Source organism: Hydra vulgaris, chromosome 09, assembly GCF_038396675.1.
Source record: "Hydra vulgaris chromosome 09, alternate assembly HydraT2T_AEP".
Taxonomy (NCBI): Eukaryota; Metazoa; Cnidaria; class Hydrozoa; order Anthoathecata; family Hydridae; genus Hydra; species Hydra vulgaris.
Genome location: NC_088928.1, coordinates 38,430,001 through 38,452,550, shown reverse-complemented (window position 1 = coordinate 38,452,550; position 22,550 = coordinate 38,430,001). Strand labels below are relative to the sequence as shown.

Below are 22,550 nucleotides of genomic sequence, written 5' to 3'. Positions count from 1 at the left end.
AAACTGCTAAGTAAATGTGAAGTGTAAATTGTGTAGTAAATACAATTTGTAAACTGTGCAGTAAATATGGTGTGTAAACTGTATAAAATGTATGAATCAAATTTTTAGACAAAACAAATTTTTAGACAAAACAAATTGAGAAAAAATTTATCACAATTAACTGTATAAAATAGGTATGTTATTGAATAAATAAGACGTATAGAGATTATTATTTTGTATTACAAAAATAAATTTTTTTTCAAAGCAAATTATTGTAATATTGCAATAAATTTTTTTAAAATATTTTTGGCATGAATTTATACAAATAATTTATTGTTTTATTTTAACATTTCGAAAAATATCAAAATAGTCATGGCATTCATGCGACAGTAATGTTAACTTGACAAGTTTTAAGTACTTTTCCGCTTATATCATATGTTAACTTGAGTTTAAAATACTTTTAAGCTTATATCATATATTAAATTATGTGAAATGTTGTAAAAGTTACATCATTGCTAAAATAATGCATTTTGATAAAATATTATTTTCATATAAATATGTTTTTGATTTTCATTATTTTCAATTTTATAGTTTTTTCTTTTGCAGTTTAAATGAAATTATTGTGTTAGTGAAGTTTCTAATAAATATAAGAAATGTCACTAAGTCGTCAACAGTGTATAAATTGCATTTTCTCAAATTGGTACAATAGTTTTAAAGATATAACCTTTAGAAGCAAAGTTGTTAGATTGTCTCCTGATTTTATTGCATATTTAAAAAAAGATGGAGTGGTTTTGCCAAGCATTGAAGAAACACGATATGTCAATGATTTGGATGGATATTCAGATAGTGATAATGAAGACTGGGACACAAATGATCAGGATCGTACTTTAGCACCATGTTTCTCACTAATCAAGAATAAAGTTGATAAAGTTATAGATTATTTTGGTAACGTTTTATTTTATTATTTTTCTAACTGCTTTGACTTTCATGTATTTTTTTTTCCATTTTATGTTGCTAAATAAAATTTTTCCAACCATTTTTTACTTCTTTATAAATGATAGCAGCTGTAAGGCAGTGGTTAGCGTGCTTACCTCAGAAGGTAGAGATCCGCGGTTCAACGCAAGTTTTATAACATTGGTAAGGAATGAGGTGTGAACTTCCTTTCAAATGCTCTTCCCTGGTACTCTGTGATAAGGCTGTAAAGGACTTTTTGGGGCACCTAAAATAAAAATAAAATATAATAAAGTTTTATTTGTTTATTTTTAGGTGGTAGTGTATTTCCAAAATTAAACTGGAGTTCTCCTAAAGATGCTGTCTGGATTACAATGGATGGCACTATGAAATGTTCAAGTTTTAATGATATTTGTTTGCTATTAAAGAGTTCAGACTTTATATCCCATGACTTAAATGACGCGTACAGTCATTGCATAGAATCTACTCTCCCTCATTCAGATGATGCTTTTGAGTTGGTTTTACGAGAATGGGTAGATCTGATACCAAGTATGGAGTTTCGTGTGTTTGTTAAAGAACGAACCATTGTTGGTATTTCGCAACGTCATTCTAGTGGTTACTATGGTTACTTACACACTCAAAAAGATATTCTGCTGCAAGAGATAATAAGATTTTTTAATTTAAAAATCAAATCAAAATTTTTAGACTCAAATTTTGTATTTGACATTGTTAAACTAGAAAATGGATGTTATAAGCTTTTAGATTTTAATCCATTTGGAGAAGTTACTGATGGATTACTATTTAGTTGGTCAGAATTACTCAGTTTAAGTCCACAATCTATTGATAATAGTAAAATACTTCGTTTAGTCTCAGAATTAGAAAATATTCAACCAAACCCATATTTATCATATAGATTGCCGAAAGATGTTGTTGATTTGTCCTGTGGTGAGGATGTTAGTAAAATGATTGATTTTTTTAATGTCCATAATTTGGTTGCAAAGCCAGGCAAAAGCAAAGAACTCAGTGATGATGAAGAAGTTGGTGAAAAAAGTAAAGTTTAAAATACACATATATTTGGTAAATGTTTTCTAAGTATACTGCTCTACTGTTGTATCTATTGTTATGTAACTATCTATGTATATATTAGGACTCTGTGAATCTTCAAAATTTTGATTCAAATGGAATCAGAAAAGTGATTTGAGATTATATTCGAAAAATAAAATTTGACATTTTCTTTTTTAATTTTTTATAAATTCGATTTGCAAAAATATAATTTGTTTTAGATTTGATTCGATGTAAAATATCTGATTTGCAGGGGCTATATTATATATATATATATATATATATATATATATATATATATATATATATATATATATATATATATATATATATATATATATATATATATATATATATATATATATATATATATATATATATATATATATATATATATATATATATATATATATATATATATATATCTGTGTGTGTGTGTGTTTATAATAAGTCATTACAAAGGATATGGTATTTTTATATGGTGCAAATGAAATAATATTTTATAAACATAACTTTATGTTCTGTCAAACAAAAGTATTTTTTAAATTTATTGATGACATTTATTGAAGATTGATTCTTGTAAATGCTTTAAATATTAGAAGATTAATTTTGTGTCAATTTTTTTACATTTAGGGTAATTTATTATGTTTTTTTTTATTAATGTAGGTGATTATAGTGTATTAAGCATGCTGATATAGTTTTAATTTTTAAAAGCAATTTTAGTTTTTCAGATTTAAAAATGCTAAGTTCATTGTCTCGCTTTCCAATAAATTCTGAATACTTATGTTGCAAATATTCAAAGTCAATTCAATGCATGATTTTTGTAAAATCACTGCATAATATAAAATATTGTTCTTATCAATTCAACAAAAATCAAAATTATCTCACACCGAAAAGTTATCAAGTAATTCATAGTAAGCAATTAGTTTCGACTTCTCAGTTATTAAAGAATGAGTCAAAGTTATCGGAAGCTAACCAAGTTAATGGAATAGAATCTTGTAATAAGAAGGTCATTTTTTTAATTTTATTTTTATTTGATATGGATATATTAATACTAGAAATTTTTTTTTCTGTATTACTATACTGTAGACTTAAGTCTTCATAAAATGTTACTTTAGACATATTACTGAAATATGGAGTACTTTAGAAATATTACTGAAATATGGAGTACATTTCTTTTTCTGAAAGAGGCACATTAAATTTAAATTGTCCATATAATAGGACTGTTAAAAAAATACTGTATTTTTATATATACTTTTTCTGCATTTCATACAGATGAAACATAACAGGTGGTATTATAATGAAGTAGTGTAGGTTTCAGTGCATATATCAATTTAGGGTTAGCATTCAGATAGGCAGTATCTATGTATATATATATTTTTTAAACCCCTTTTATGTAAATTTTATTTAGGTTAATTCAAAATGGCTAACAATACCTAACATATTAACTTCAATGAGATTGATAGTTTCTCCATATATTGGATACCTTATTTTAAATGAGCAGTTTATGTTGGCTTTTGTACTGGTTTTTATTGCTGGTTTAACAGATAGTGTAAGATATTTTAAAATATGTATGAAACATATCAGAGTTTTATGTCTGGTATGTTTTACTCTGAAACATAATTAATTTGAACAACTCCATCATCATCATCATCATCATCATCATCATCATCATCATCATCATCATCATCATCATCATCATCATCATCATCATCATCATCATCATCATCATCATCATCATCATCATCATCATCATCATCATCATCAACATCATCATCATCATCATCATCATCATCATCATCATCATCATCATCACCATCATCATCATCATCATCATCATCATCATCATCATCATCATCATCACCATCATCATTTTCATTATCATCATCATCATTTTCATCATCATCATCATCATCATCATCATCATCATCATCATCATCATCATCATCATCATCATCATAATCATCAACATTGTACTATTTATTAAAGTGTTTTAAGGTTAATTTTTTAGGCTGATGGTTGGATAGCAAGAAATTTTAGTAGTCAAAAGTCAGTTGTTGGTTCGTATATTGATCCTTTGGCTGACAAGGTTATGATTAGCTGTTTGACATTAAGTTTAACTGCTGTAAATATTATTCCTGGTAAGTTAAAATATGTTAAATATTAAAATTTTGTTTTTTTTGTATTATGTTAAATATTATGTTATATTTGTATTATGTTAAATATTATTTTATATTTGTATTATGTTAAATATTAAAATTAAAAGTTAAAATAAGTAAAATATTAATCGGTTATATTAGATATGAGCAAAGTAATTTCAAAAAATTATATTGGTTTGGGGAACAAGTTCGTAGTATTTTATATTTTCTTTGTTTTACAACGATTTTTTTGCTGTTTGAAAAAGTGTATAATATTTATTCAATGGAGTTCTTTCTCATTCAATTCATTAGATAATATTCGTTTGGCTCTTTCTGCTCTACAAAGCTGTGTTGTCTTTTTGAATAGTTTAATTTTTAATTACTTGTTAGGCTTAGAAATGGAATATCCAGGAGGTAAAAATCAACATTTTTGACATCTGCTCTTCTTCGCTTTTCATTGAGGCCAAAAAACTGCATGGTGCAAAAAAGCTGTATGATATACTAGGAAATGCTTTAAACAAATGTCACGGTCATCAAGTACCACCACATAGCCCAGCTACATTGTGTGAAAAAGGCTATACTACTGAAATGATCCCATTGACAATGTTAAATCATACTCCTTCACGACAATGCCAGGCCCCATTTGGCACAAGTCCTCAAAGAATTTGAATGGGATCACACCCGAGAACTTGAATGGGAGGTCCTTCAACATTGCTGTATTCTCCAGACCATGCACCAATGGATTACAATCTTTTCCACTCCCTGTCAAACTATATGATAGGTACTACCTTCAACAATTAAGAAGACCTTAAAAAATGGCTCAACAACTTCTTTGATACCAGATCAGAAGATTTTTGGCAGAATGGTATTGAAAAGTTGGGTGAGAGGTGGGAAAAGGTCATAAACATCAACAACAAATATATATAATAAATTAATTTTCTTAAATCATTTTCTTTAAATAAAGTTGCTACAAACTTATTTCCTAGCCCAACATATTAATAATTTTTTTGATATAATAAAAATACTATTAATAATATATAGTATTCAAAATTTTTAAAATTTAAATACTATATATTATTATTAGTATTTAAGGTTATATTTTTGTATAATTTTAAAATTTTGTTTTTTTGCTTTTTTTTGTTTTATTGATAGGAGTGTACATACATTGACTGACTTTAATAGGTAAAACATACAGAAAGTGTACATACATCGACTGAGGGTTTTTGTCTATCAATTAAATAAATAAATCTATCAATTTAAAGATAGATATATAAATATTTTTAAAGTTCTTAAACTTTTACCTGTGGTTTATTAGCATTTAATTTATAAATATACAGTGGTGGCCAAAAGTATGGAAACTTTTCAAAAATGCTTTTTATTTATTTATAAAAAATGCAACACTTACTACATATTATGCATATGTTTATTGAAGTCGTAATACAACTTTTTAATAAAATAAAACTTTTTTTTTTTATTAACATATACAAAAAAAAATTAAATTTTTAAATTAGGCCTGGTCATAAGTATGGAAACTTATGACCATTTTAAATGTTCCCTTGCAAACAATAATCTACCCATCTTATTTTTCTTAGAAATTAACGGTTTTTTGACAGCTACTCTTCCAAATAAGCCCGCATCATTTAACCTTCTATGAACTGTCCTGTCAGATAATAAAACTCCATGCTGTTCCAAGATTTCTTCTTTTATATCCTTTGATGACTTTCTAGGATCTTTTGTAGAAGTATTTTTTATAACTTTATCCAATCTTTTTGTTGTTTTTCTTGGTCTTCCAGGTTTCATTTTCACAGTTCCCCTTTCTTTGAATTTTTTAATAATTTTTGAAACTGTACCTTTTGGAACTTGAAAATTTCGAGAAATATCAATTGGTTTATTACCGATTTTGAAACACTCAACTATTTTATTTTTAATATCACTAGAATAATATTTTCGCGGTGCCATACTGATTAATATAAAAGTAAACTATGATGAACTAACAAAGATGTCAATTCTAACACGTTTTAATTCTAAATGATAAGTGTTGTTTATGTTTAGTGACAAGTTTGAACAAGTTTCCATACTTTTGTCCAATCGAAATTAAGAAATATTAATATGTAATAAAATGTCTTAGAAAAGACAAGTTCAAACTTGTAGTATATATAAAGTAGACTATTGCAAGTACACTCGGGTTAAATAATTTTGGTTTTATTTAATACAAATAAAAAAAAATGTAATTTTAAAAAAGTTTCCATACTTTTGGCCACCACTGTATATATATATATATATATATATATATATATATATATATATATATATATATATATATATATATATATATATATATATATATATATATATATATATATATATATATATATATCTATATATATATATATATATATATATATATATATATATATATATATATATATATATATATATATATATATATATATATATATATATATATATATATAAATTAGTAAAAACACTTATCTAATTTTTGATTACTTCAACACTGTGTTTTTCTTCTTTGTCTTCAACAGTGTTTTTACTAATTTATTATTGCTCTGTTCTTTTAGAACATTGAGCACTCTGTTTGTAGAATGCACAAACATAATTTTTATATATATATATACATACATACATACATACATACATACATACATACATACATACATACATACATACATACATACATACATACATACATATATATATATATATATATATATATATATATATATATATATATATATATATATATATATATATATATATGTATATGTATATGTATGTAAATACATATATATATATATATATATATATATATAAATATAAACATAAATATATACATATATATATATATATATATATAAACATAAATATATATATATATATATATATATATATATATATATATATACAAACATATACATATATATATTCTTTCTTTTCTTTGTTAATTCACCTCCTCAAGGCCGAGAAAACCACTACAGACGAGGAAGCTTTTTTATCCTATTAATAAGATAGTAAATTGCAAATTAAACCATGGAAGCTGTGGTCATTAGCTCAAACATTTAATTTATAGTAACAAGTCTTTATAATTACTGTAAAGTCAGTTTTCTTATTTTTACAAGACAATATTGACATTTCATGGACAAGGTTTAGAAAAAAAGAAAAAAAAAAAGAGTTGAACTAAAAATTGAACTAAGATTTTTCCAACATTACACCATTTAAGCGCAATAAGATTTTAAGAATCCTTTAAACATAATTTTAAAGCTAAAAAAAAAGTAAAAAATTTTTTATTTTTTACAAATTTTATAAAATAATTTTTTAAATTTTTGTACAAAAAATTTTACAGCGCTTTTTTTTTTTTTTTTTAAATTTTTCAGTTTACATTTATTACATGTCATATAATATAAACTTGGCATCTGGAAGAAGATCATACTGATCTTGTCGCCAGAACCATATAAAAATTGAAGTATAAATATAATACAAGTAGTTAAAATCAAAATAACAATCTAAAATAGTTTAAATAATAAATAGTTAAAAATTATATCTTAAAAATATTTTAATATATATCATCCATTAAAAATAAAATTTTTGAACTTATTTTTAAAAACTGGAAAAGATATTGGCAAATCAAAGGTCTTCTTCCCCCACTGCTTGTAACTTTTTAGAGAAATGACAAAAGAGTGGCACAGAGGCACCATCATACAAATTACTTCCCAAACTAGCCTCTGTTTGTGTGTGTGTGTGTGTGTGTTTTTTGACCTTGAAAATAATAACTGTAGTAATTTTATTACTACAGTTATTATTTTCAAGGTCAAAAAACATTTATATAAAAGACAGACATGTATACAATTATTACTATACTAGGTTTCAATTTTTTAATACTGTTGTAAATTCATGTGTGTTCATTTTTTAATTCCAGCAACATGTTGTTGATTATTTAAAGATAAACAAACCTTAAAACACAATAAAGAAAATATTGAATATACATGATATACCATAATATAAAATGAAAATAAAAATGTTGTTATTTTATTAGTTCTACATTTCAATGTATTAAACAAAAAGTAAATGTGCTACAAAAGATAACCTTACCTGCTAACTGAAAGGTTCTAAAATTAGTACACACATCAATAGTTGTCAAGAATTAGAGAAAAAAGTCTCTCACCTTTTTATTTTACAATAATAAACACGTTAAAAGTATTAATATTAGAATTTAAGTTTGATACCTCATGCCTAAATGCCACATATCTAAAGAAGCAAGTTCTATACAAATATAAACAAGCAATATATAATCTTAGTTGTAACCAGCATAAAAATATTGCAAGTAAAAAAAATAATAGTTTTACAACTAATTTAAACTTAAAGTGTGGTATAGCATGACACGTGTCTAAAATAGCAAATTATAAAATCATATACAAACTTAAATATACAAATTATAACAATGCATATATAAACTTAGATGTAACTAGCCTAAATAAATACCCATCAAAAAAAAATGCAAGTAAACATTTTACAACTGATTTATTTTACAACTAATGAAACTTACAGTGTGACATTACATGCCACGTGTTTAAAATTGCAAATGATAAAAGCATATAAACTAGCTCTATGTAAACATTGCTGCAGCTAACCTAAATAATGATACCCATTAAAAGAAATGTTTTTTTGAACATTTTTTTATCTTACAACTGATTTAAATTTATATTGTAAGTTACTACATGTCACGTCTAAAATAGAAAATTATACAAGAATATATTCAAGTCATATAGTCTATATTATAGAAATAATTGTTTAACTAACCCTTTAGTTTGTCATATAAAAAAAATTAAAAATATATTTAATGCTTTTTATAGAAAATTTAAAAGAGTGTATATACACACATATATACACAAAAAACAAATTATTTAGATGAATACTATATCCATATGAATATTTAATTAAATTGTGATTTTTAGCTCCTCTGTGTGGTTTGATTGTTAGTCGAGACCTATTAATTGCATCTGCTGCGGCACACTTTCACTATAAACACCTTACTCCTCCTGTATGTTGAATTTTCTATGATCTTGCTTTTTATTTTTATTTATATGAAAAATGAGTTGTTTTGATGATTCTGTTATAATTATAATAATTTTTTCAGTACTAACATTAGCATAGTATTATTCAGCTTATAGAGATTGATTAAAAAAAAAGAAAAAGAATGATTCATTTTGGTTTTGGAAATATTTATGAAAGCACATAATGAACAAGCATATGTATTGTTGATTTATCCATGCCAGTTTGTTTATACATTGTTGTACAATTTTTTTTTAAATCTTTGTTTCAAATTAAGATAAGTGTTTCAGAGAGGTAAAAGGGAATATAGGAAAAAGATAAAATCCTCATAGGTTTTCACCTAATTTATGTTACCATTAATTAGGTTAATATTCACCTTATTAATGTTACCATTAATTAGGTGAATAAATAAAAAGTCTCCTTGTAGGTTTTTTTTATGTTGTTATTAAAGAAGTTAATAAATAAAAAGTATCCTCATAGATTTTTTTTATGTTATCATTAAGGAGGTTAATAAATATAATATGCTAGAAAATGCTAGAAAAAATAGTAAAACAAGTATTTTATTTTTTAACAAGTCCTTAAATATAAAATATATCATATTTTATATTTAAGGACTTGCTATATCATTACTATCTACTTTTATTATTAACTATTATTTTTCTACTTTATTATTATAATTAGTACACCATAAATTTTATTTTACAAAATAAATTTTATACCATACATACATATATTAATGTATCATACAATAAAAATATCGCTCTAAACAGAAACACTCCCCCAAAAATATCTCTCACCCAATAAGTAACATAGGTACAAAAGGAGGCATAAACTTCCTAGTTAAATGATCTTCTGTGGTGCTCTGTGATAAGACCGTGATAAGACTTTGATAAGATTTATCACAGAGTTACACAGAAAATCATCCTGGGACCATAAGCACCATAATAACCACAAAAAAAAAAGGAACTAAAAAAAATCAAACTAGAGATAAATGAAACAAATAAAACTATGGATTTTTTTGAATGAAAAATATGAAAAAATAAAAAAATTTTTAGCTAATAAAAAAAAAATTCCAAGAGCAAATTAGAAATAATTTAAATTTGCACCAACAAAATAGCAAGTTGGAACAACATCAAAGTTTGTAGAAATAATTTAATGTTCAAAAGAATAAACAGGAAAAAATTATATTACTTCCTAAATATTGTTATAAATGCTAATAGAGAGAGCTTATTGGACAGAAAAAAGAGAAAACGGTGGCATGAAAGGAAAAAATCATTAAGTTTCTCAATTAAAAAGACTGCAAAAACGTTTAGTTAAAATAAAAAGAAGCTTATGCTGATGTAAGAAGATATAAAAGCTTTGGCTGATGTATATATATATATATATATATATATATATATATATATATATATATATATATATATATATATATATATATATATATATATATATATATATATATATATATATATATATATATATATATATATATATATATATATATATATAGTTTATTGCGTTTGGGAAGGAAAAAAGTGATTCTTACTCCAACATATATGTAACATTTAATCACTTTTGACTTTCGTCCAACATTTGCGTGTTGGACGAAAGTCAAAACCATTAATTTAATTACAAATTAATCGTTTTATAAAAAACCACAAAAACGCAAATTTAATTGACCAGAATGTTTTTAAAAACATTCTGAATGTTTTTTAAACATTCTAAATGTTTTTAACAATATAAGCAATGTTTTTATTTTTATTTTTTTTAATAAAATGTTTTTATTTTTATTTTTTTTACTGTAAATCATGCGTGGAATGTTGCTACATTGACTATCTTATAGCCTGACTTGCAAGGGAGTGCTGCTACATCGACTGACAAATAGCCTGACTCGCAAGGGAGTGCTGCTACATCGACTGACAAATAGCCTGACCCGCAAGGGAGTGCTGCTACATCAACTGAGGGTTTGGTTGGGGCAGGCAGTCTATCATTAATAAAAAAAAAAATTCCGGTCTTGCATTTTAATTTATACTTTTTGTCAACAAAATATGGAAAAAACTTTCGGACAACATATTAGGGTTCTATATATATATATATATATATATATATATATATATATATATATATATATATATATATATATATATATATATATATATATATATATATATATATATATATATATATATATATATATATATATATATATATATATATATATATATATATATATTTATATATATGTATATATATATATGTATATATATATGTATATATATATATATATGTGTGTGTGTATATATATATATAAATATATATGTGTGTGTGTGTGTGTATATATATATATGTGTGTGTGTGTGTATACATATATATATATATATATATATATATATATATATATATATATATATAAATATATATATATATATATATATATATATATATATATATATATATATATATATATATATATATATATATATATATATATATATAATTAATTAGTAAAAAACACTTATCTAACTTTTATCTTCGACTTGAAGTTTCACCATTGCTGGATCATCAGGAAGAGTTACTAAATCTAAAAAAAATCTAAAATATATCTAAAATCTAAATCTAAAAATAAATCTAAAAAAAGATTTAGTAACTCTTCCTGATGATCCAGCAATGGTGAAACTTCAAGTCGAAGATAAAAGTTAGATAAGTGTTTTTTACTAATTAATTATTGCTCTGTTCTTTAAGAACATTGAGCACTCTATTTGTAATATACACTAACATAATTTACATATATATATATATATATATATATATATATATATATATATATATATATATATATATATATATATATATATATATATATATGTATGTATATATATATACAGTGGGTGCTCATATTATTAGAAACACTGTCTTTTTTTTGAAAATTATGTGTTAAAGGTTATTTATTATAGAAATAAAAAGGTTGCAGACTATTTTTCGTAACTTTTGAGTGTTGCGGTCTATATTTATTACAAAAAACATACTTATTTATATATTTTTTTAAATAATTCCACTATTGTACAAGCAAAAGATTACATATTGGTGATTTATTTTAGTATTTTGTTATCCCTTCCTTGGCACTTATTACCGCTTCTACACGTCTTGGCATACTTTCTATGCATTTTATTGCATTATTTTGAATATCTATGTTATTGTGCCAGACTTTGATCATCTTTTCAATTAATTGTATTTTGTTGGTGATCATTTCAGAAGCAATTTCCCTTTTCATGATCTCCCACAGATTTTCAATAGGGTTTAAATCTGGTGAGTTTCCAGGCCATCGTAGCACTGGAATTTTCTTTGCTTTTAGGTACTCTGTAACCTTCTTTGCTTTATGGCATGGGGCAGAATCATGCATAAATGTAAATTTTTGGTTCTTTGGGAACCATTCCTTCAACTGTGGTACCAATCTTGTGTCAAGAACTTTTATGTATTGGTCCTGGCGCATAGTTCCCTCAACGATATAAGCGCCCTGTTCCATGTCCACTAATGACAGACCATACCATTATACTTAGAGGATGCTTTACATGTTCTAAGATGCAGTCTTTGTGGAATTTTTCTCCAGCTCGTCTACGCACAAACTGTGATTTGTTCATCAATATCTGGATTGTCGATTCATCCGAGAAACTTACCTAAACAACATCAAAAAAACTTATAAGTCAAAGTTTTAATGTAGGCAAATCTCTAAATGGAATGTGTACAATTATAAATGAAGTACTTACATTTTTCCAGTCATCGACGGTCAAATGTTAATGACTTTTAGCCCAAGCAAGGCGTTTTTGTTGCATTGCTAGAGTGAGCTTAGGCTTTTTAGCAGGTCAACAGCATCTAAATCCTTGTTCTTTGAGTCAGCGACGAACTGTCATTGGAGATACTGGTATTCCAGCATCTTGTATTAAAGTGGTTAGTATTCGCCTAGGCTTATTCCTATTTTCTAGGCAAATATCTCGTATTTTTCTATCGTCTCTTGGCGTTATTAGCCGTTTTCTACCACAATGTCCTGTTCGTTGAGGAGTATAATCAGCATTTTTGTCCAGATTTTTTTTTATTCGGTTGACTGTTGCTACTGAATCCTTTGTCATTGATGCTATACACCTTTGAGAATAAGAAGTATTCTTCAATAATGCTCCAACTTCTCTTTTTTTTTGAGGGTGAAACATCTTTTTCCTTTCCCATATTGAACAAAACACGTGATTCTAGTAAACCGTTATAGAAGTCAAATTATATGTAAAAATATTGATTTAATCATGTTTAACTGTAAAAAATAGACACATAAATAGAACTCAATAACAAAACAATAAAAAAATCTTTGAAAACTTTTAAAAGAGAGCAATACACAAACAGCACTTCACGCGACAACAACACAGGTATAACTGACAAAATTGTCAAAATTCGGGAAAAACCCTATAACTTCATAATGAGATGAAATGCAATGTTGCTAAACTCCCAGATTAAAGTAAAAGGTACATACATACTATTTGTAAAATAAAAAAAATGATTTTGTTAAAATTTTTTGTTAATTTTGAACTTTATTCACAAAGTTTTTAAAATTTGGTTGTGTTTCTAATAATATGAGCACCCACTGTTTATATATATATATATATATAATATATATATATATATATATATATATATATATATATATATATATATATATATATATATATATATACTATATTATTTTATATATATATTATCTTACTTTATATTTTATATATATATATATATATATATATATATATATATATATATATATATATATATATATATATATATTGGTTTGGGGAATATATTCGTAGCGTTTTTTTATTTTATTTTATTTTACATTAATTTGTTTCTGTTTGACAAAGTGTAAATATTCATTCGATAGAGCTCTTTCTGCTCTACAAAACTGCCCTAATCGTCTTTTGGAATAATTTAATTTTTTGTTACTTTTAAGGCTTAAAAATGGAATATCCAGGAGGTAAAAAACAACATTTTTGACACCTACTTTTCTTCGCTTTTCATCGAGGCCAAAAGGCTGCTGAAGGAACCCGGGACATTTGGAATGTATACGGAGACGGTGTCATAGGTGAGTCCACTGCACGAAAATGGTTTGCAAAGTTTAAAAATGGTGATTTTGACGTTGACGACACACCTCGTAGCGGGAGACCTTCTGACTTCGAGGACGGTCACCAAACAAGTTGTGAATTGGCCGAAAAAATGAACTGTGATCATAAAACAATTCTCAACCATCTTCATTCAATGGGATTTGCTGAAAATTTGGGAGCCTGGGTACCTCACGAGTTGAGCGAAGTAAATAAAGAAAATCGCCTTCAAATTGCTTCTCAACATCTCGCCCGCCATCGAGCAACACGTGGTCATAAACAGCACTTTTTGTATCGAATCGTCACGGGAGATGAGAAATGGTGTCTATACATTAATATGAAGCAAAGGAAGGAATGGGTGGCACCAGGAGATACGCCAAAGCCCAGAGTCAACCGTGACCTTCATCCAAAGAAGATCATGATATGTATTTCGTGGGACTGGGAGGGCATGGTGCACTGGGAAATGCTTGATAGGAATGTCACGATCACCAAGGAGCTCTACATAGCCCAGCTATGCTGCGTAAATGAAGCTATTCAACTGAAAAGACCTCATCAACAAGGCCAAACCATACTCCTTCACGACAACCCCAGACCCCATGTTGCACAAGTTGTCAAAGCCACACTCCAAGAGCTCGAATGGGAGGTCCTTCAGCATCCGCCGTATTCTCCGGATCTTGCACCCACAGATTACCATCTTTTCCGATCTCTGTCGAACCATATGAGGGGCGTTACCATTGATAATGAAGAGGACCTTAAAAACTGGGTCAATAACTTCTTCGATACTATACCAGGCGATTTTTGGCGGAAAGGCATTGACAAATTGGTCGAGAGGTGGGAGGAGGTCATAAACAGCGATGGCAAATACATAATCGATTAATTTATTATTATAAGTAAAGATTTCCCTTGAATAAAAGTCTTTGATAAAAACGCTACGGATATATTCCTCAACCCAATATATATATATATATATATATATATATATATATATATATATATATATATATATATATATATATATATATATATATATAATGATATAATATATATATATATAATATATATATATATGATATAATAAAATGATATAATATATATATATATAAATAAATATAAAGCTGATGTAAGAAGATATAAAAGAATATTGTAGCATAAGAACAATGAGAACTGTTTGCAAAAAGTAAAAATAATTTATCAGGTAAATTTGCTAAAGTGGTTATACAATAATGTAATCACAGTCTTTCTAAATTGATTTTTTAATAATTTCATTGGAGCTGGAGCAATTCGATTATTATTTATTGAATCAGTCACAAATCTTACAATCACAAATCACAATCACAAATTGTTTTCTTTCATTAATTGATAACATATTGACTTATAGCTTTTTTGAGTTAAAAAAATAAAATAATAAAATTTTGATAGTTTATAAATTCTTTATATTTTTTACATATATGTAAATTGAAAAAAAAAGTAAAAGCAGAGAAAATTTTCAATAAAAAAAATGATTCTTGAATAATAATTCAAATTGCTTCAGAGAACATTAATCAACTATAGACTGAGGTGATATTATTGATTGTAATATAATCTAAGAAAACATTTTTGATACCTTTATAAAATGTATGATTCTAATTTTCCTTTGTGCAAAATAGTTTTAAATGTTAAAGAAAATTGTTTTCTTGGATTACAAAAGGTTTTAATGTATAGTTTCTGCCTAATTTCCCAAAAATTAGGCAGAAACTATACATTAAGTTTCTAAAATCATAATTAATAAAAAACACAAAGTATCAAAACTTATTTGTCACTTTGTGCTTAACTAGATACGGATCTAGTACATTGCAAATACTGTGGTTGCAAATATTTTGTTTGGCTTTTAAGATTTTATAAAAGATGTTTTTTATAAAATCTTCAGAGCATCCATTTAATAAAGATCATTTCCAAATTGTCTAAAAGTGATTTAAGAATATTGTTAAGTGAAAGTTAATAAGTCTCCAAATACGATTTGAAAAATTATAAATTAATATACAGATTAAATATGCCAAAAGGTAGTTTGTTGTTGGTAGTTTAGAGCCATTATCTGAAACAAACACAATCTGATTATTAGACATGCAAGTATATGTTCATTTATAGAAATATTTAGAAAAATGATTTTTTATTAATAATGTTATTCACTACAGAATAAATTTTAAAAATGTGCATAATTACCGGTAATTACAGGTAAGCTTCAGTTAATTTATTAAACTTTTGAGTAAGTTTGAAATGCATCCTTTTTTTTTTGAAAAAGTAGTGTTTCTTCTAAATACTAATATAATGAATAAATTAAAAATTTTTTCTCCTTGTTAATAATTTGAATAATAGAAAGTGGGGCACCATAAAACATTGTAATTGTAGAGGCATCTTAAGAGTTGTGGCTACCACTTTAATATGGTGAAACAGTTACTAGAGCTATGTTGTGAAAAAAAAATTGTCCTTTGACAACATTAGGCCCTTGAGGGTTCCCCATGAAATTTAAGTTGTTTTTTTTTTATGACAAAGTTATTAGTTTTAAGTTCATAAGTTTTAAAGTATCTTTTTTAATGTGTTCATCGGTATGTAACATTATTTTGTAAACTAAATTCTGAGCTTCATTGACTTTATCAAATTAAATCATTGTAAAAACAAGTTGATACTATAAATAAATTGATTGTTTTCTATTAGCAAGTATGGGGTAACTTAATATAGCATTTGTGGGGTCCCTAAAACTGTTGAATAGTACTTCATTGTCATAAACAATTTTAAAAATCATTCTTTTAATATTTACAGACAACTTTTAAGAGGTGTGTGTAAAGGGGAAAACAGATTCTACCTGTTGACCAGCCTGGCACCCCTTCTTCATCTATTAGGCTGGTGCAGATTTATTTATAATACATTGTTTCCAGTTTAGGATGTTGAATGCTGGATCTTCTTGACTCGATGCATGGGTTTTGATTGTGTCTCTGTTTTTATGACTAGTCAACTCATTCTATTATCTCCTAATGAGGGTACAGCTCTAAAACTCAGTTTTATGGTTCTGAGGCTGGCTGGTACTCAAGTTTCCTGAACTCTATGGTAGTTCTCAGAAATGCTGATTCCATCAACAGCTGTAAATTATCAGAGTACTAACAGTGTCATGTTGCGCATGGATGGCGTCCCTATTTGTACTTTTGGTGTGCATTGTTAAGGCCACATTTGGAGCCCTTTGTTACAACTTAGAGTTTATTAATATTAATGAGGCAGTTGCTTGGACTATTGAATAGTGAACTGAGTTCTATCTATGCTTTGAGTTTACAAAAACTATAAAATACAAAAAATCATCATCACCAAGTTCTCTAAACCTATCATTCACTAATATTTGTGGTCTTCAAAGTAACTTTTCTGTTGAGTCTTTTCTCTTGCAAAGTTCACTAGACCAACTTGCTCTTTGTGAGACTAATTTGAGTTCAGCTGTCTTATCTTGTGATCTAAGTGTTGATGGTTATCTTCCTTTAATTCAGAAAGACTCCAATAGTCACATGCTTGGCTTGGGCATTTACATTTGTAAGAATTCACCTATTTGTCGGGAAACTAGGTTTGAATCCACCAACTATTCTTTTATGTGCTTTTGTTTAACATCATTTCACTCTATCGCCTTTCTCTTTGTTCTATATTGCTCATCTTTATCTCAAGGCTGCTCTCTTTTTAATGTTATTTCTGATCAAATTGACCAAGCCCTCTCTCGTTATCCATCAGCCAATATTGTTGTTGTTGGTGACTTCAATGCTCATCACCCTGAATGGCTTGGCTCTAGTGTCAGTGACTCTGCAGGCATTAAGGCCCACAACTTTTGCCTTTCTCAAACTCTAACTCAAATAGTCAACTCTCCAACTCACTTTCCAGACAACTCGAATCATTTAACTACTCTATTGGACTTATGTCTTGTTTCTGTTCCTAGTCGGTGCTCAGTTTCTCCACATTCACCCTTAGGTGCTTCTGATCATGGTTTGATCTCTCTAAAACTATTATCTCGTTCTTCTTCATCATCAGAATCCCCCTATCATTGTACCTCTTACAATTACCTTAAAGCTGACTAGAACTCTTTTTGTGATTTTCATCAAGATGGTCCTTGGGTAGAAATCTTTTGTCTTCCTGCTGACAAATGTGCTTCTTGCATAACTTCATGGATTTAGGCTGGCATGGAATCTTTTATTCCCTCTCGACAAAGTCAAGCTTCACTCTACTCCATGGTTTTCCTCACATTGTGCTGCTGCAACTTCTAATCGAAACTATTACTTCCATATCTATCAGCAAAGCAATTTCCCAGAAAACAGATGTCTGTTTACTATTGCTAGAAACTATTGTAAAAAGGTTTTGTCTAGTGCCAAACCCCGCTGTTCTCAGGTCATGAAATCTCATATTTCATCTCAAAAATAGGCTTTTATGGCTTCTGGAGAATCTTTAACAGTATCAATAATAAGGGCAAATCTGTTATTCCACCTCTCTTGTATGGTTCAGGTTTTGTCATCTCACCTAATTACAAAGCTGAATTGTTTGCTAAGAAACTTTTCATCAATATCATCTCTCGATTCCACTAGTTGCGTTCTACCAGATATAGCTGACAAACAGGTTGATCCATTTCTTGACATTTGTATCACATTTGCATTTTTTTTTTTCAAAGATAATGCTGCAAATAAAAACATGTTGTAAATAAATATTGGTTCAAAACAAAAAAGTTAAATTGAGAAGATTAACTTATTTTTTAAAAAAGAAAATGTAATTAAAAAAAAGTTGAGTTAAAAGATTTTTTAAAACCTTTTTTGTTACTTTTTTTGTTTTCCTTTTTTCCTTTTAAAATAGCATTGCAAAATATTATAGAACACATAAAGAATTTATTTGATTTTTTATAAATTTGAGAAATTCAAACTTTTTCAAAATCTAAATGTTTTGATTTGCTTTAAGTATAAATGTAATATGTTAGTGTTTAAATCATTAATTTTTTTTTTTTAATAGAAAACATTAAAGAAATTCTTTGATTTTGAAAATTCTCGAGTCAAAATGGATCCAACTCAAATTAGCAAGGTTTCTGTTAACTTTTTGTTTTATATGCAAATAATTTAGATCATATTCTATTCCAGGGGTAATTATAAACAAAAAAAATCAATACACTGGAAATGAACTAATGAGATCATATATAGAAACTGTTGAAAAAATAATTAAAAAAGATAAACTGACAAACACTTTTTTTTTTTTTTTTGAAATAAAAAGAAGCTTAGAGTGGATGTATGTACTGAAGCATCTAGAAGCAAATTAAGCGAACGCAAATTAAGCTAACACAGGCCAAAACTGTTTAGCCATCTTGAAAGTATATTATTTGAAGCAATCGCTAGTTTTCTTATATATTACTGGGTAAAAGTTTTTATGAAAAAAGTTTCATCGGGTTTTAAAACAATGTTGATACAAAATAACCTGGTTAGACAAATATTTTGGTTATATGTCTGTCAGGTCAGGTAAAGTTAATTTTGAAATTAACGCGTGTTCTTTTTGAGCTATGAGTATCACCAAGAAACTCTTTTAAAAACCATAAGTTTAGTTTTTATCACTAAACTCAATAGTTGTTATTCAATAAAAAAAAGTATGTATATTGATCTTGATATTATGATATAAAATCTCATTGTATAGCCATTTTATTAAAAATTATGATTTAAAATTTATTTTTTTAATTTATTTGATAAAACTAGAAAGATGATAAAGTGCGATATTAAAAAAGCTGCAAATTACAAGTCTAAAGGAATTCAGCAATGAAATAATGTTTTAAATTGTTAAAACTTTTAATATTTTCTTATAAATCAAATGCCATCAATTAAATGCTTGTAACTCTCTAATACAGATACACTGCAGGCCAAATGTTTCCGGACACTTGATATTTTTATATAAAAAGCTAAAATCTATCCTGTATCATTAAATTAATCAATAATATTAATTTATAATACTTAAACTTACTAATTTTAAGTGTGTATGTAAGTTTGAGGTCAGTAGTTGTGTATTACTGACCTCAAACTTACATAAATAAGTTTGTTTTTTTAATTGTTTATTTTAACTTGATATATAGTGTTACATTACTTTTAAGAGTTTGGTCTTGTTAAATTATTTATTTGTTGAAACATGAAGTAAATATTTATAATATGATGATAGCTGGCTAAAAGATTAAGAATATTTAGTTTTGTTTAGTTTTCATTTGGTATTGATGGCGGTTGCATTAAAAAATCTTAAAAAAATTTTAAAAATTTTATAATTTGACTATTTAATTAAAAATATTGGTAAAAAACCTTCTTTAATGATTGCAAAACGTTCTGAGATAATTACATTACATAAAGAAAGTTATTCAGTTCGTAAAATTTGCAAAAAGTTAAAATTTGCCAGAAGTACTGTACAAGATACCATCAAATGATGGAAAGAAACAGGCAGTTTTGTCAAAAAAAAGTTCTGGTAGACCACAGAAGACAACAAAAGCAGAAGATAATAGTATAATATTGATGAGTAAAAGAAATCGAAGACTTACGGCCCCAGAAATAATTTCAGGCTTTAATAGGAGTCATTCAAAACCTATTTCATTAACCACTGCGAAACGACGTCTTAGACAAGCAGGACTTTCTGACCGTATAACAGTCAGGAAACCGTTGCTACGGATTAAAAATAATAAGAAAAGGTTACAATGGGCTATAGACCACCAAAATTGGACAGAAGAAGACTGGGGAAAAGTGCTATGGACCAACGAGTCCAAATTTGAACTGTTTGGGCAAAGATGTAGAATTGACATCAGAAGAACAACAAAAGAAAAAATGATCCCAGAGTGTTTAGTTCTGACAATCAAGTATGGTGGTGTGTCAGTTATGGTATGGGGATGTTTTTCTTCAGCTGGTGTAGGTGACCTAGTTAAAATTGAGAGTATTATGAAAAAAGAACAATATAAAACAATTCTAGGAAACAATGCTATACCTTCTGGCTTAAGAACTATTGGTCGTGGTTTTGTTTTTATGCAGGACAATGACCCTAAACACACTTCAAAATTATATAAGAACTACATAAAGGAACAAGAGGATAATGGTGTCCTCAAAAACATGACCTGGCCGGCCCAATCACCAGATTTGAATTCAATAGAGTTACTGTGGGAAGAATTGGACAGAAAGGTTAGACAAAAATGCCCAACATCCAAGGAGCACCTGTAGCAGATATTAGAAGAATCTTGGTTATCAATTACACCCGAAATAATGAATAAATTAATAAATAGGATGCACACGGATCGCAAAAAAAGTGATAAAAACTTGTGGATTTTTTTTTGACGAAAAGACAGTTTAATAATAAAAGTGTTGTTAGTATTTTTTTCATTTTATTTTTTTCTTTTTTTTTCTTCTTAAATACTAACTGTATGTATCTTTTATAAAATAAATATGATATTTGAATTATTTGGGAGTTTTAATTAAAAAATTAAACAAAATCGAAGTGTCCGGAAACTTTTAACCTGCAGTATATATATATATATATATATATATATATATATATATATATATATATATATATATATATATATATATATATATATATATATAAATATAAAATTAAACACAGAGAAGTTTAAAAACAATTAAAAACTAATTTAAACTACTTATAGTTATTTTAAAAAAAAACAATAACTTATTTTAAAATATCGCTTTTTTATTATTATTTTATTATCAATTGGTTAATTTCTAATTTAAAAGATTAATTTTTTATATAAATAATTCCTTAAGTTTCCCCTAAACAAAAACTCATTTTATGGTTCATTCCATGCACAAATAGCTTTAGTATAATATTTTGTTGGTCGATTTTTAAATTAGTGAAAAATTTTTAAATGAAAGTTTTGAAATTTTTCAGACTTTTTTTAAATAATATTTTTTCCTATCCCTTTTTTATTATTTGTAATACTTAAATTACCTGGTGTTTAAACAAACAATAATTTGAAATATATAAGTTTTGACTCTTATTATTTTTGCAGTAGCAAATTTATTCTTATGTTTTTTCATTATTTTTTGCAATAAAATAAAATGACTGTTTCATTAAAACAGTGTTTACAGTTCTTAATAAACTGATATTGTGAAGACCAGAAATATTTATATGTATGTATTAGTTAGTCATAAAGTTCCAAGCGTTTTATTACATGTAATTTTTAAAGTATTTTTCAATTAGATGTGTAATGGTG

General features: G+C 26.5%; 2 protein-coding genes across 2 annotated transcripts in view; both read left to right on the top strand.

Moving 5' to 3' along the window:
* The first annotated feature begins 572 nt into the window (after nt 1-572).
* On the top strand, nt 573-2,085 carry LOC100215744 (cell division cycle protein 123 homolog). The gene is made up of 2 exons (XM_065805630.1): nt 573-924; nt 1,246-2,085. Exons 1-2 carry the CDS (start codon nt 633-635, stop codon nt 1,989-1,991), a joined length of 1,038 nt encoding a protein of 345 aa, XP_065661702.1. The 5' UTR covers nt 573-632; the 3' UTR covers nt 1,992-2,085.
* The window catches only part of LOC100208535 (probable cardiolipin synthase (CMP-forming)), a 25,812-nt gene continuing 5,143 nt past the window's right edge, over nt 1,882-22,550 (top strand). Inside the window, exons 1-6 of the mRNA XM_065805631.1 lie at nt 1,882-2,007; nt 2,716-3,001; nt 3,404-3,544; nt 4,004-4,133; nt 9,101-9,186; nt 19,325-19,393. Coding sequence (XP_065661703.1) covers nt 2,732-3,001; nt 3,404-3,544; nt 4,004-4,133; nt 9,101-9,186; nt 19,325-19,393 — 696 coding nt within the window. The 5' untranslated portion in view covers nt 1,882-2,007; nt 2,716-2,731. The remainder of the gene's footprint in view (nt 2,008-2,715; nt 3,002-3,403; nt 3,545-4,003; nt 4,134-9,100; nt 9,187-19,324; nt 19,394-22,550) is intronic.